Raw genomic sequence first — 15354 nt, forward strand, 5'->3', positions numbered from 1 at the left:
AGATCAATTAATGCAGTTTAAATTTTAATTTTGTTAGATTGATACTAAATTGAATTATGTTTATATCATTCAGTTGTTTGATTTTCAAATATTGTATTTTATCATCCAATTATTATTATTTATTTATTTTTAGTATATATATATTTTCTGTGTACCCTATCAGGTTCCCTGTAATGCAGGGGTGGACTTAAAAATGTAACTACCAGTATTTTAAAATAAAAATAAATAAATGAATAAAATCTTTTAGATTTATGTATGCCGCCAAGAGCATGTTTATCAAATATTATGTAAATATTTATTTATATATACAAGAATTTTACTTGGAATTTTAAATTATACAGTTGTTTCATTTGTAAATGTTTTATTTTATGATCTAATTATTTTATGTTTTATTAAATATATATATATATATATATATATATATATAATTATTTTATTAGTATTTTTTTTTCTGTGTTACTTATCAGGTTCCCCATAACGCAGGGGTGTACTTAAAAATAAAACAATTTTAAAATACAAAAAAAATAAAAATAAATCTTTCAGATTATGTACGCCAACAAGAGCATATTTATCAAATATGTAAATATTTATTTATATATAAAATTATTTTATTTGGAATTTTAAATTGTATTAGTGTTATTCAATTATTTTATATTTCTTTTTATTGAATGAGTAAATTATTTTAAACGTTAAACCAACAAGAAATTGTCTATTTGTTTTATTAATCCCTTAATGGGCCTATGAACTTTGGCTGTTGGGTAGGGGTGTGAATTGCCTAGTACCTGACGATTCGATTCGTATCACGATTCACAGGTCACGATTCGATTCGATACCGATTAATCCCGATACGAATTTATAAGTCGATTGTTGCGATTTTTTTCATTCAAATTTAGAAAATACTAATCAGTAAGCTTGTAGAGTGTAAGATTTATATGGAAATGTATTATTTATTTATCTGAAATTTCAGTCTTATAGAGGTTGTAATCTGTTTCATGTTTGAACAGCATTAAAATAAAATATTAAGGCTTAATGTTCCGTTCATATAACATTCTTCCATGCTCAAGGTGTGAATCCTAAAAAATAAAATAAAAAAAAAAATAAAAAAATCGATTCTGCCGATTATTGAATCGATTCGAGAATCGCGTGATGTAGTATCGCGATATATCGCCGAATCGATTTTTTTTTAACACCCCTACTGTTGGGTATTATATGCAAATGGAGGCTTAATTGTAATTCCATTAGTTCCAAGCATCTGTTTGGCACATAGTGAACAATTCTTAAGAAAGTCATGCTTCAAACTGTTTGTCACTCCCAGTAGAAATTAACTGTCAAAATAAATAGAAAACCAAGAGAGTAAGTACTATAAGTCGTAAAGGCAAGGCAGGCACCACTGTGTACTTATTCACTGATACGATAAAAATGTATTTTATATTGTATTTTATTGTTTATTTAGTTTATTTATTATATGATGTATTAATGAGGATCCCCTTAACGTGACTATGATCCGCTTTCAGATCCTCTACGCCAACGAGGGCGAGTGCAGGAAAGAGGCCGACATGGAGACGATCCCTCAGGGCGACAAGAACTGCCTGCCTCACAAAGGCCACGAGTTCATCCCCACGCTCTACCACTTCCCCTCCAACTGCGAGGCGTGCTCCAAGCCGCTGTGGCACGTCTTCAAGCCGCCGCCCGCCCTCGAGTGCCGCCGATGCCACGTCAAGTGCCACAAGGACCACCTGGACAAGAAGGAGGACGTCATCGCCCCTTGCAAAGGTAAGGTCGTGGCAGGCCCGCTCACGTTTTGCTGGTTGGTTTCATGGTAAACGCGATTCTTTTTGGGTTTCACAGTAAACTACGACGTTACCTCGGCCCGGGACATGCTCCTGCTGGCTTTGACCCAAGATGAGCAGAAGAAGTGGATCGGCCATCTTGGAAAGAAGATTCCGAAAACCCCACCGACCACCTTTTCAAGAGCCTCTCCTCGCTCCATGTCCACTCGGCCTGGGCCCAACCAGTCCTTCCGCAAAAACACGAAAAGCAATACGGCGAAACTCAGGTAACTGTTAAACAGTTTGGTCAACATTAATCCTCTTAACCACTTTATTCTTTGTTTCCTCATATTTTGCCCAGGCGAGTGTTGTAAAAAATTATGACGTTTTAGCTCCTATATTTTGCGAAATCCTTTCGAAACTGACACAAGTGGTTCATGTATTTCAATCATAATATAATTATTGAACAAAAGGCATATTGAGTCAAACTCATAATCTAATGCATCTCCTGTTAGGGTGACCAGGAAGTTTATTTACTCACTTACTATTGCATCAAGAGACACTTTACTTTCACATAGGCATTGGCCGATATTAGATTTTGACGGTATCATGATTGTGAGCAAAAATATCGTGCTATCACTGTATTAACATTTTTTGAAGTATTGGATAAATAGAAGCAGCATTTTTAGAAAAATATGTAGAATATTTTGTACAGAAGAAATATGTACCATTTTAAGTTTAAATAACATTTATTTCTTTATTTATTTATTTATTTATTTATTTATTTATTTATTTATTTAACATTCTTTTTGTTTTCAATCTTGCTATTAAGTCAGTGTCCCATCACTGGTGAGATATTTTTAGAACAAACCCATGGGCTACTCATGTTGTTTTTGGGGCTAACTAGTACCGACTTTTTTTTTCTTTTTTTTTTTGCGTTTGTGTTTAAGTACAATGTACAATAATCAACAGAGCAATGTGGCAAACCAGTTATCGGCCCATGCCAACTTCTTGTTAATATTCCACTTTATTACATCACCTTTTAAGACGCCACACATACTTAATACATGAGGCATAACTAACACAACATGTAGTGGTGTCTGTAACATTTTGTAATACAGTAATGCTAAACAGTTTTATGATTTTTCACACACAAATTGTTTTCGTGCCAATGCTGAAAGCATTTTTTGCACCTTCCTGTTAAATTCCATCATAAACGTCAGCTTTACAGATACCACACCTACTGTGTTATGCAAACAAATGGTATTGGTCAAAGGAAATGATATTATAGCGCCCTTGTGGCACTATGGGTTGGGGGGTTTTCTAATCGGCAAATGGGAGACCTTTTTTTTTTTTTGCCACAATTTGAGTCATTACTAAATTCACTGGTCTCATTGCTACATTGTGTAACGACACAGCTTGTAAAAATACAAATTACTGGTTTCCATTTTTGCCTTATATTAGTTTTTTTCTCTGATTTTCTTTTTTTTTTTATACATCGCAAACAACTCTTTAGTTTAAATATTCACACATGGGGTACTTTATTTTATTTTTTTAGTTTAGTGGTCACCAGAATTGGCTATATAACTCTATAATGTCAAGATAAATCATTGTAGCAAGAGAAAAAGAAACTTCATAATTTCTATTTGTAAATTATTCTTTAGCAAGGACAATCAGAAAAGTTGAAGGTCTCATGTTTTAACTACTGTACAGCGCTAGATTTAGCTAGATCTTTTCAAACCTACTGCAGACGTTTCAAGTTTATTTCCTTATATCCATGAAATGTGTGATGAGCTTGTCCACTGCTGTGTCCCCCAACGTTGGGCTGTGATGAAGTGCTGGAGTCAAGTCACGTGACCTTCTTTGCTGTCTGTGTCCCCCTGTGTTGTAGCCGAGCGCAATCCAGCCTCTACGCGGCAGACACAACATCCAGCACTTGTTGACAGGAGATGCTTCGCAAAAGTGTGGATGTTTTTTTTTTTTTTATTATTATTAAGACTATTTATTATTGTTATTTCTGTCATTATTATTATTAACTGGGTGTTTCCAACACGAGACACTTGGTGCTCGCTTTGTTGGTCGATTGGTTGCCACCTTCAGCTCACATGTGGGATTCTTCTGCTGTTGACACCGAGGCTGGATTTACACTGCGGGTCCAAATCCTGTTTTAATACCTATATCAATTTTTTTCTTCTATTTCCATGCACATTTCAAGTGATATCTGTTTACACTCATATAATAATTCACATTAACAGCTATGGACAATTTAGAGCGTCATTTTTACATTTGCATTGTTGGGTGAACGCATCAAAACTGTTCCTGTTAGACTTTGAGGGCCTGTGTTGCTGCCTTCCTCAGACCAATGCAACATCTGACAGATATCAGTTTGTTGTTATTAATTGCAAACCACATACAACCGGCTTTGAATCCAAAATGTTCCCACTGTGGCATTAGATTTTGGAACTAATTCCAATCCATCGTCACAAAAGTGCCAGAATATTTGAATCATGCGGTGTAAATCCAACTGCGTGTTGTGAAGTGACACTAACTGGTGCACACAAAATGTATTTTTATTCACCTTTTACAGTGAGAGAAAAGCTGTTAAAGGGTGTTCCTCTTTTGTGGGATACTAACCATGCTCAAAGTAGTTTTTTGTCTCCTTCACTGGACACTTGTTTCTGCTCTTTCTTTCAGCTAACCGTCTCAACCGTCGGACTTGTTTTTCCCTGGACTATTCTGTACTTTCCCCTCCTTGTTCATCCTCAAACATGGACAAAATGTTGACAGTGATATTAACAAATCGTGATGGACCTGCCCCCCCACCCCACCACCTACCCTGCAGATCTTCATCACCACATTTTCTACAAGAAAATGGCGCCCTGGGCCCAAAAGCTGGAGTTGACACGTGGAGATTTCTATCTGACGTTTGGGGGGTTTGCCGGGACTGTGTTCAGTTTTAAGGTACTGTCATCCAGGTGTTCCAGATGTGCCGTGAGTGCTTGTATCTCAGGGCTAGAAAAATAGAAGAAAATATGCCTGACAAGATCCTTAAATGCAAGCAGACTTCCATTTTCATTGGATAAATATGACTGATGCCTTCAGCTAATTTCTGGCCTTTTTTTCTTTTCTTTATATATTTTTTTTTTCTTATTACTCTCCAAGTCAGTTTATCAGGTTTGGAAGCAAGAGTATTGGGACATGAGTATTAGATGTATTGAGTAAGATCATCATTTAAATCTATGCATTATTTTATTATTATTCTAATTATTTTTATTGCTCCCAAGCCATAAGGAAACTTCCATTGTAATGGCGTATAGGAGTCCCTAAAACTTCCATCACTTTTTTTGTTTTTCTGTTTATTTGGTACATTGTCTCTTGTGATATATATTTTTTTCTTGCTTGTATTATTTTTTTTTTAATGTATTGCCTTACATTGATTCCTAGATAAATGGTTCAAAAAGGAAAAACATTAAGTTAACAAATGTAAAACTGCACTGTTTGAATTGTAAATTATTTGAAGAAGACTAAACAGGTGTAGCGTTTGGCCCACCTCGTGCCTTAATAACCTTTGAACATTGATTTTACTGCCATATCTTATTGTTTTTTTTTCTCCTCCTTCTTCCAAAACCAGACAAATCATAACGCTTCCATCTTTTTTTCTTGTTGTTTTTTTTTGTTTTTGTTTTTGTTTTTTTGTTTTTTTAAATTAAATTGCCATACATGTGTGGTTTTATTGCAACTTACTTGGTTTGAGTATAGAGAGCAGGAGTGGGGAACAAACACGCATTTGATTCGGCCCCAAAATATTTTAACACACAAAAGGTTGTAATATATAATATACATACACAATTGTTTGACCGTCATAAATTTAGTAAAGCCCTCAGAAGTCTTCACTGAAAGGTTCCTCGCCTCTAATATAAAGTATGTATTAGATTACTTTTTGGATGTATTGCAATGGAGTTGGCATGTAAAAATAATAATAATAATAATAATAAAAATGTCCCCTGTATGTTTCTCAAAAGCTAAGTAAGTGGCCATGGCTCCGTTAATGCAAACACCCCTCCCTGCAATGTAAATAATGAGAGACATGGATTATGGAATTACCTCCGCGATCTTTGTTTTGTTCAGTTTTGTTTTAAAGCTTTTTTTTATTATTTTTTTTTATTTTTATTTTTTATTTTTTCCTCCCTCGTTCCGTTAAAAGAGAAAAAAAAGCACTGGAACTCTGATATACTCTGGTCTTGGATAATAAGTTGCATGGTTTATTTGCATTGGAGTCCGCACTGATGGATATGTCAATAAACATATCTTTATCATTCATTGGAGACTCACTTTTCAATGGTGATCACACTCAATAGTTTGCTTTTTTGTATATATGCTGTTGTATACTGTAATTTATATATATATTTACTTACGTCACTTCAGGGTTGTTTTTAAATTCTGAAGAAAGAGCGGTGGTGTGCATTTGAGACCAAAGGTGATTTACTTCTGAGAAAAAAGTAACTTTTTTTTCTCTCTCTCTCTCTCTCTCTCTCTCTGAAGTATATACAATAGTATTAGTATATTATTTTTGAGAGAAAAGTGTGGATATTTTAGGTTAAAGTGACATACTTTAGAACAAAGTGTAAACCCTGAAAATATGTAGCCTATAAGGAAAAAAGGTGGTATATTTTTTTTAAAAATATTTTTAATTAACATTGGGTTTAAAAAAAGAAAAATAAATATGTTCCAGTAGTTTTCGTTTAGTTCGTGTAGTTTAATTAATAGTACTGGTTCTTTATTTATTTTATTTAAAAATAATAATTTGCATGCAGTATGAAAGTGACGCACGGGGCACGGCAAGTCGATGCCAGATCGCATCGATAAGTTCCCAGCATGTTGTTGCAGCGTCATTCTATTTGAATGAAGTTCAGACTGCGCTGAAGTAGCAGCCAAGTCAACTCATTCGCACCCCGGCGGACTGAAAACAGGACAGAAACAACAGTTCGGGACCTAGCAGCTTGCCAAGAATGCCGGTGTTTTCGGGTACGTAACAAGGATTGTGAAATAAATTACAAAAACAAAAAAATCGAAACTAGTGCTAGTGCACTAGCCTGTTAGCTCGGCTAGCTTCAATTGTGGTTAGCGTGCTAACGGCTACAGACCAGACCGTGGTCAATGTTTGGGGCGGTAAGGTTAGGGTAATATTCAAAACACAAGACCGTAGATAATACGTGCAACTATCAGTAAGAGTTGTAAGTGTGTTATTTTTAATATTAAGTGTAAGCTGGTCTGGGCAATACGAGTAACTCGTTCCCGCTAACTCTGCTCGTTGGGCTTTTCAGCAGGTGGCACTGTTATCACAATTAGCATTTGTTAGTCGAAAGCTGCGATTCTTGATGAGGTCCTTTTTCCTACGATCCTAAATCACATGCATTCAAATATTACTGACTCAAGCTGGCTGGTACACAAGTACGAGTAGCGATGCTAACGAAGCTAGCCAAACATTAAGTTCACACACTGAACTCATCATTTTGGGTTAAGACACCAACAATTAGAAGGTGTTTTAAATTCGTAAATACAGCCAATTGTTCGTTTGTGTGTTTAAAATAAGCAACGCCAATATTGTGACTGCCTGTCAGACGCTAGCTTAGCATGCCAACAGCTAACCCCTCCTACTACACTCCCAAACAGGTACTGACTCTTGCTAACTTTTTTTTTTTTTTTTTTTGTTTTCCTGCTGTGTCATACACCGGTGGAAAGCTACTGGGGCTCAGTCTGAACCTCTATCAATTGCTTGGAGACTCATTTTTCACACGCACACATTCACACACAATTATGCACTCACATCCTTATCTTTTGGAGGATACAAAGATTTAAAAGTACGGTTGTATTTTGACAGAAATATTTTTGTGAAAAAAAATGTAAAGTGAGCCCCCGCACATTGCGGTAGATAGGGACCGAATCCTACTGCTAAACAGAAAAATCTCTGAATAAGTGACATAGCTCCTAAAAGGGGGTTGTAATTCAATAAGATGCCAATAGATAGCGACAAAACAATTAAAATGGCGAGGATCATAAAATATCAACACCATTATTTTCAAGAAAATGTGATTAATTCTGGGAAACAGTGTTTTTCTCATTTGTTTATTTATTTTTTTAATAGAATAAGAATTTTTTTTTAGGGGGGGGGTCCATAATTCTCAGAAAATGTGCCATATGGTGTATTATAAAGTGCTGTATTTTCAAGAAAACATTTTGAGGGGAAAAACACTAATTTTGAGGTAAAAAGACATATTCTTGAATAAGTGGGGGCATCTTTTTTCCCTTTTTTTTTTTTAAGAAGTAGCATGTTTTTTGATAAAAGGTAGCATATTTGAATGATTTATTTGTGCATTTTTCACGGGAAAGAGTCACTTTTTTTTCAGAAAATGGTGACATTATTTTCAAGAAGTGAGTATTTTGGGAGAGGGGGAAAAAAACAACCTATTTTTGAGGGGGAAATTATTTTAAGTGTCATTCTTCAAGGGAAAAGGTGGAATATTTTGAGAAGGTGGCATCAGAAAAAAATGGCTATTTTCAGATGTTATTTTTTTCTGTATATTTAGCAACATAAGAGCACTACTACAACCTGTCACAGTACTTTAGCATGTGAGCACCTACCCCCAGACAGGTACTGTTGAGTGCACCGAAGGAGCAAGACTGCTTCTCATTTAATGATTCCTCTGCCTTTGTCCCCCAGTCAATGTGAAATGGGGCAAAGAGAAGTTTGATGCTGTGGAGCTGAACACCGAGGAGCCTCCCATGGTGTTCAAGGCTCAGCTTTTTGCCTTGACAGGAGTGCAGCCGGACAGACAGAAGGTGATGGTGAAAGGAGGCACCCTCAAGGTAAATAAAGCGCACGGACATTTGCTTCAGTTCTGACGCTTTGTTTATGCAATGATAAGGCAAGCATGTATTTCAGAACAGAATTTTGTCTGTAAATCCAGGATTACTCCTTCATACTGTATGTGCACTTCCTGTGTATGTTCTTCTTTTTTTGGAGCACTTGCTGAATGTTGCTCATCTTAATGTTGAAAAAGATTTTAAAAAAATTTGCCTAATTAATCTTTTAATCACAAGTCTGCGATGAATACATAGTCAAGTCTTAATCCATGCTTCCTCTACATTTCAGGATGACGAGTGGGGGAACATAAAACTGAAAAATGTGAGTGCTCAAGCACGTCCGTTCAATTCAATAACCTGCGTGAGAGGCAACGATGTATTTAAAAGTAACGTGTGTTTTAGGGAATGACGCTGTTGATGATGGGATCAGCGGAAGCTCTGCCCGAGGAACCTGCAGTCAGACCCATGTTTGTAGAAGACATGACTGATGAGCAGCTGGCTTCAGCCGTGAGTACACAGTCGAATGCGGTGGGAAAAGTACGGCTCCTAAATCTGACCAACAAGGATTTTACATTATGACTTATTTTAGCCATTTTTCCTTAAAAAAAAAAAAAAAAACTTTATTAAAATCTATTTCCTTTTTTTCAATGTTGTGTTGTTTAATCTTATTCAGTAATTTGAGTTTTTGTAAACAATAACACTTTTTTCGTATAATGTGACGTTATTTTATGAAATAATGGGTGATTAAATTCTATCTATAAATAACAAATTGAGCAATAATTATTTTATTAAAATTACTGTTTTGTTGCATTAATTTAGCAGTTTTCCCCTAAAATATATTAGTATATAAACATATGGTTAAAATGTATGTTTTCATTTTAATTCATTAAATGTTAATGTATTGTAAATAATAATAAAATGTAAATTAAAATTGATTACTTGATTATTTTATATATTGCTGGCGTTGGGGCGAAACCACTCGTGCCAAATTTGGTGAATTTCATTTTATTTTTTTTCACACAAATCTATACTATTGGTGCACGTGCCATTTATTTATTTATTTATTTATTTATTTTTAATTGCAATTCAATCAATTGAGTTGAGAATGGCTTGCTCACTTTGATGATAAAAAGATGCCGCTTTTGCAGTCTCCTGAAAAGTGATGAATTTGATGGTACATAAATTTCGTCTTACGCCAGCGATATTATTTTTGTATTCATTTAAGTAGGTAGTTCATAAATTATAGTTAAATTATTTGTAAATAAAATTAAAAAATGAGCAAGAAATATGCAGTTACCATCCTAAAAACAAAACAAAACAATAAATATTGGTAAAGTCTGTTTCCATTTTAATTCATTTAATTTATTGTAAATAAAAAAAAAAAGTTATTTTTAAATGTGATTGAATAGTTGGTTAATTCCTTACTAATAAATAAAATAAAAAATAGCTTTATTGTACCATTAAAATAAAAAAAACATTTTTCTTTAATTTATTTTATTTTTTAAACACAACTTAAATATAAAGCCATCAAATGAAATTTTGTACAGACTGAGTGTGCCTCAAAATGTCATGTCCCCCTGTTTATTGCGGTCATGCGTATGTGAAGACATTGTTTCACCCCCCCCGATTGCTGTTCAGTTGGACGTTCCCTGCGGGCTGACCAATCTGGGCAACACGTGCTACATGAACGCCACCGTGCAGTGTCTGCGCTCTGTGCCCGAGCTCAAAACTGCACTCAGAAAGTCAGTTGGCCGTCATGCGTCCCGCTAGGCTACCAGCATCTGCCCGTTTCACTTGACCGCACGTGTCTCCCTCTGCAGGTACACCGGCGCGCTGCGATCTTCAGGCCCCAACGCGTCGTCGCAGTACATCACAGCCGGTAGGAGGCAAACTCAAGCGTCCGTCCGTCTTTGTCCACATCGCGCCCTCCGTTTTGTTGCCTCAAATTGATTCCAAGATCAATTTGGCCTCCCCGTTTTGTGTCGCCAGCTCTGCGCGACTTGTACGAGACCATGGACAAGACCTCGTCCAGCCTGCCTCCGATCATCCTTCTGCAGTTCCTCCACATGGCCTTCCCGCAGTTTGCCGAGAAGGGAGATCAGGGCCAATACCTGCAGCAGGTTTGCCGAGCATTTTCAGCATCTTACTCGTCTCGTTTGCTCATTCCGTTCTTTGTTGCGTTCAGGATGCGAACGAATGCTGGCTGCAGATGATGAGAGTTCTTCAGCAGAAGCTGGAGCCGCTCGAGCCTGACACTCCCATGGAGGTGCAACACACACAAGCAATTTAATTGAAAGCCGAACGCAAATAACCATTTTTTTTTTTTCTTCTTAGGCTGACACTGAAAGCGGAGCCGATACTGCCTCCTCAAAGAAGAACTTTATCGACCAGTATTTTGGTGTCGAGTTTGAGACGACGTATCCTTTCAAGCTCCAAATATCGGCCAGTATAATTTCTATATTTTGTTCTTCCTTAAGTCTTGTTTAGTATGAAATGTACAGAGTCGGAAGAGGAGGAGCCAGTCAAGGGTAAAGAAAGTCAGCTTCAGCTCAGCTGCTTCATCAATCAGGAAGTCAAGTATCTGGCTACGGGGCTGAGGCTGGTAAGGGCAGACGTGACGTGGCGCAACATGTCATCTCTTCACAATCGTCATATATATATTTTTAGATTTGATTATTCTACCGATGATCCCATCCAATAAAATCAAGGGGAAAAAAAAATAGGGCTTTCTATCAAATTTCCTCAAATCATTTTTATTCACAAGTATTTGGTCAGATATTGAATAACTATGAAACATCAATTTTTATTAAATATCAAAGACATGATTTGAAAACTCAACAATCATTAAATTCCAAATAACCTTTTGTGGAGGCAGTAACTGGTTAAGTGATATATAGTTTATTCATGAAGGTAACACGTTATAATCATTTAAGTGTTACATAAACATTGACATCAAGCAAGGATGAGATGAAAATATTTTCATAATTCTAATTCATTCATTGTAAATATAAATTAAATCAATAAAGTCAAGTCTAAGTCTAAAAAGATTCTGAAGTGCAATAAGTCAGTTCTTTCATAAATGTAAGAAAATACTTATATTTACGTGAACAGTAAATTTCAAGAAAACAGTAATGTAGGAAAATAAAATTCAATTTTCTTTTAAATTTTTGGGAGAAGAGAAATAAAACTAAATGATTTATTCATGGTTTTATGAATCGATATCAGGCTCAAAGGAATTTTGATTTGATATCGATTCTTTTTTTTTCTTTTTTCTTTTTTTCCCATTTTTTTAATTATTTTTTTAAAGGGACACTTGCCTCATTGAAAATTTTTCAGCAGTGAAAAGTTAATATTTTGTATAAAATGAATTTGATAACATTATTTTTCATGTACAATTTAATACCTTTTTTAAAAAGTATTTTTTCTACTTGCTGTCGACTAATGATGACATCACCTGTGCTGAGGAAGTAGGTAACGGCCAATTATGGCTCAGTTTGCTGATCAACCCCACACAACAGGTGGGCCATGATTGGCCGTTACCTGCTTCCTCAGCACAGGTGATGTCATCAGGCGACAGCAAGTAGAAAAATGACTTATTTTTTTTTTCAATGAGTCAAGTATGCCTTTAAACACAGCCCTAAAAAAAAAAAAAAAAGTTTAGCATTATTAAACCACAATATGATTGTGAGGTTTATTTATTTTTATTTTTTGTCCGTCCACCAGGGGTTGCTATCATCATGCGCTACACCACTGGTCCAGCTACACAGATAATGACTCTATTTAAAAAGAAACAAAAAACTATTTATTTATGGCAGAGCAAGAAATTTTTCACATGGTAAATGTGGAATTCTGAGAAATATGAAAACAAGCCACATAATATGAGTGCGTCCGTAACATTTTGACGCTGGAATGTTTCGATTGGTGGAGAAACGTTTGCTATTCAGCATTGACGCAATGACTGACTTTTACATTTTTTATGGTACCAATTGTTGCTCATGTCTGCAGAGACTTCAGGAAGAAATCACCAAAATGTCGACCACCTTGGACAGAAATGCTCTCTACATCAAATCTGTAAGCAAACAACCACATGAAGGAAATTCAGGGCTAAGTTTGCATGTCTTGCTAATGTATTTTTTCGATATAATATGTTTTTAAAATGTTTGTTTTAAAAAATAAAAAAAATCTTGTGCCTCCTTATTCGTTCTCATCTTGTTGATGTCCTCAGTCAAAGCTGAGTCGCCTCCCCGCCTACCTGACGGTGCAGATGGTTCGTTTCTACTACAAGGAAAAAGAGTCTGTCAACGCCAAAGTGCTCAAGGTGCGACTAACGACCACAAGCGGCCGTCTCTTTTTAAGTGGTCGTCCATTATTTATTGATTGATTTGACACACGTGGTGGTGGCTGATTTTTCAGGACGTGAAGTTCCCCCTGTTGCTGGACGTGTACGAGCTCTGCACGGCCGAGGTCCAGGAGAGCATGCTGGCCACCAGGTCAAAGTTCAAGGAAGTGGAAGACAAGAAGCTGGAGAAACAGCAGCAGAAGGTGGAAGTCACGACACGGCCCGCTTACAAATCCACGTTTGATCGTTTTGCTTTCATCACATATTTTGTAGGCCAAACAGGAGACGAAGAAAGACGGCTCGGAGAAGGAGGCGAAATATGAGCCCTTCTCCTTTCCGCATGGTGAGTAGTGATGTCACTGGTCATGTGACACTTTTTATTTTTAGCCCACAAGAAGTTATTTTCAGAACTTTCACAAGTTGATGTTCATTGCTGCCATCTAGTGGTGGAGTGCCTGCAGCTCACTTGTAGAGAAGTAATATTATAAAAATACATTTATTTCAAATCCATTTGTGCATAGTTAGTAGGGATGTAACGATATCCAAATATCACAATATTGTGGGGAGGTTGGCAATATTTAAAAAAGGTCCCAATATTATAAAAAAAAAAAAAAGAGCTCATACTTAAAAAAGCACAATATTGTGCTTTTGTACATAACGTTATGTTATTATTATTACTATTATTAAGTTTTATTATTAATATGTTATGTTGTTAGGAACTCCTACACTTTTAATTTAAAAAAAATAAATAAATAAATCACAAAATTATGTTGAAATTTTATAATCAAATTATTGACAGTAGAAATTTGTAGGGCTCTATTTACTTGCTCTTTAATTTTTATTTATTTATTTTAAATTTAGCCTAACACATGCTAATGACCCCGTATTTTTTATTTTTTAAACAAACCTGCCAATAGTTTATATATATATATATAAAAATATATATATATATATATATAATTTTTTAACTGCACATGACTTTCTGCTTGAAATATCGGTTATCGGCCTCCTTGACTACTGATAATCTGTTTCAGATTCGGCCTTGATTCACAGGCATATTACGTGCCTCTTCATCTGACCATTTGTGTGGATTTTAAATATAGAAGGGCCAAAACATGCTGTGTGAAAATTCAACTGCAGTAAAAAACTAGCCATGAGAGGGTGCTAGAACTGCACAAATGGAAATCAACCTGACATTTCGAACAGATATGTTGCATTTAAATATCGTGAACATGACGATATTGTGACAGTGTCCATATCACGATATCACGTTTATCGTTACATCCCTAATAGTTTGATGAAATATGTTGACGAAAGGCTAGCGCCAGTTTGCTATATGTCAACTAGCGATGTGCTGCCTCGTTTGCAGACGTGGGTTCCAACAACAGCGGCTACTACGAACTGCAGGCGGTGCTGACGCATCAAGGCCGCTCCAGCTCGTCCGGGCACTACGTGGGCTGGGTCAAGAGGAAAGAAGGTAGCCCAAGTCGCCAAAATGAAAAGCCAAAAAAAAAAAAAAGATCTAATCATCCAACCCATTCCCTGCGTCTCTGCAGACGAGTGGGTGAAATTCGACGACGACAAAGTGAGCGTGGTGTCACCGGAGGACATCCTGCGGCTGTCGGGTGGCGGCGACTGGCACATCGCGTACGTTCTACTCTACGGTCCACGGAGGCTGGAGATACTGGAGGAGAAGGAGAAGGAACATTAGCCCTCCCGTGTGGGATGGAGGACGCCTTCCTCTCCATTTGCCATTTACAAAACAAACAAACAAAAAAAATGCACTGTTTGCATAAGCCGTGCAATAAAAATGGTGTCTTTACTTATTGGATCACCTTAAATATTTTTTCTTTTCAATAAGGTGTTTAAATTTAAACCATTGTGATCTTAAAAAAAAAAAAAAAAAAAAACTGGATCCGAATGCGGGGCTGCTAATGTTTTATACGCGTCATCTGTTTTTTTAAGGTGCTCATTAGCAACTATCTTCACTCGCTTGGCTCACAATTTTGTGTTCCACAGCAGGGGTGGGCAACCTCAACTAAAATGTAGTGGAACCCGCATGTTCTCGGTACAGCAGGTGCAGGTTTTTTTTTTTTTTTTTTAAGATGTACGGAAGCATATTGCATTCACTTGAAAAAAAAGCCTCTTTTTTTTTCTGGCTAATTTTTGTTTTTTGTGTGTTTTTTCCCCATGTTTTTCTGAGTATTTTTTGTCTGTTTTGTCTGCCAAAAAAAAAAAAGTGACGAGGATTTTCTTTCTTCCCAAGTGAATGCAATGCGCTTCGGTAGAGAAGCTCGACTGTTTTTCGTCGAAACATGCACATTTTCTTTTTTTTTTTTTATGCCAATACCATGCCTGATCGCTTTGGTGCCATTTTTGTGC

At 36.2% G+C, this 15354-nt stretch overlaps 2 protein-coding genes across 3 annotated transcripts in view; both read left to right on the top strand.

The window, feature by feature from the left end:
* Window positions 1-6089, top strand: part of rock1 (Rho-associated, coiled-coil containing protein kinase 1) — a 46626-nt gene extending 40537 nt beyond the window's left edge. The window contains exons 31-34 of one of the 2 annotated variants that reach the window (XM_077518500.1): window positions 1515-1773; window positions 1849-2056; window positions 3661-3731; window positions 4464-6089. In XM_077518500.1, the coding sequence (XP_077374626.1) occupies window positions 1515-1773; window positions 1849-2056; window positions 3661-3712 (519 nt within the window). In that variant the 3' untranslated portion in view covers window positions 3713-3731; window positions 4464-6089. The remainder of the gene's footprint in view (window positions 1-1514; window positions 1774-1848; window positions 2057-3660; window positions 3732-4463) is intronic. The other variant, XM_077518508.1, reaches the window with a different exon arrangement.
* Window positions 6090-6613: 524 nt separating this feature from the next.
* usp14 (ubiquitin specific peptidase 14 (tRNA-guanine transglycosylase)) lies at window positions 6614-14798 on the top strand. Its single transcript, XM_077518540.1, has 16 exons — window positions 6614-6794; window positions 8491-8636; window positions 8923-8955; window positions 9036-9140; window positions 10272-10375; window positions 10454-10512; window positions 10623-10753; window positions 10819-10899; window positions 10968-11050; window positions 11121-11235; window positions 12639-12704; window positions 12859-12951; window positions 13047-13175; window positions 13246-13315; window positions 14342-14449; window positions 14529-14798. The coding sequence occupies exons 1-16, from the start codon at window positions 6779-6781 to the stop codon at window positions 14681-14683; spliced, it is 1494 nt and encodes a 497-aa protein (XP_077374666.1). The 5' UTR covers window positions 6614-6778; the 3' UTR covers window positions 14684-14798.
* Window positions 14799-15354: the final 556 nt, after the last annotated feature.

The sequence above is a fragment of the Festucalex cinctus genome, chromosome 1 (genome assembly GCF_051991245.1).
Source record: "Festucalex cinctus isolate MCC-2025b chromosome 1, RoL_Fcin_1.0, whole genome shotgun sequence".
Taxonomy (NCBI): domain Eukaryota; kingdom Metazoa; phylum Chordata; class Actinopteri; order Syngnathiformes; family Syngnathidae; genus Festucalex; species Festucalex cinctus.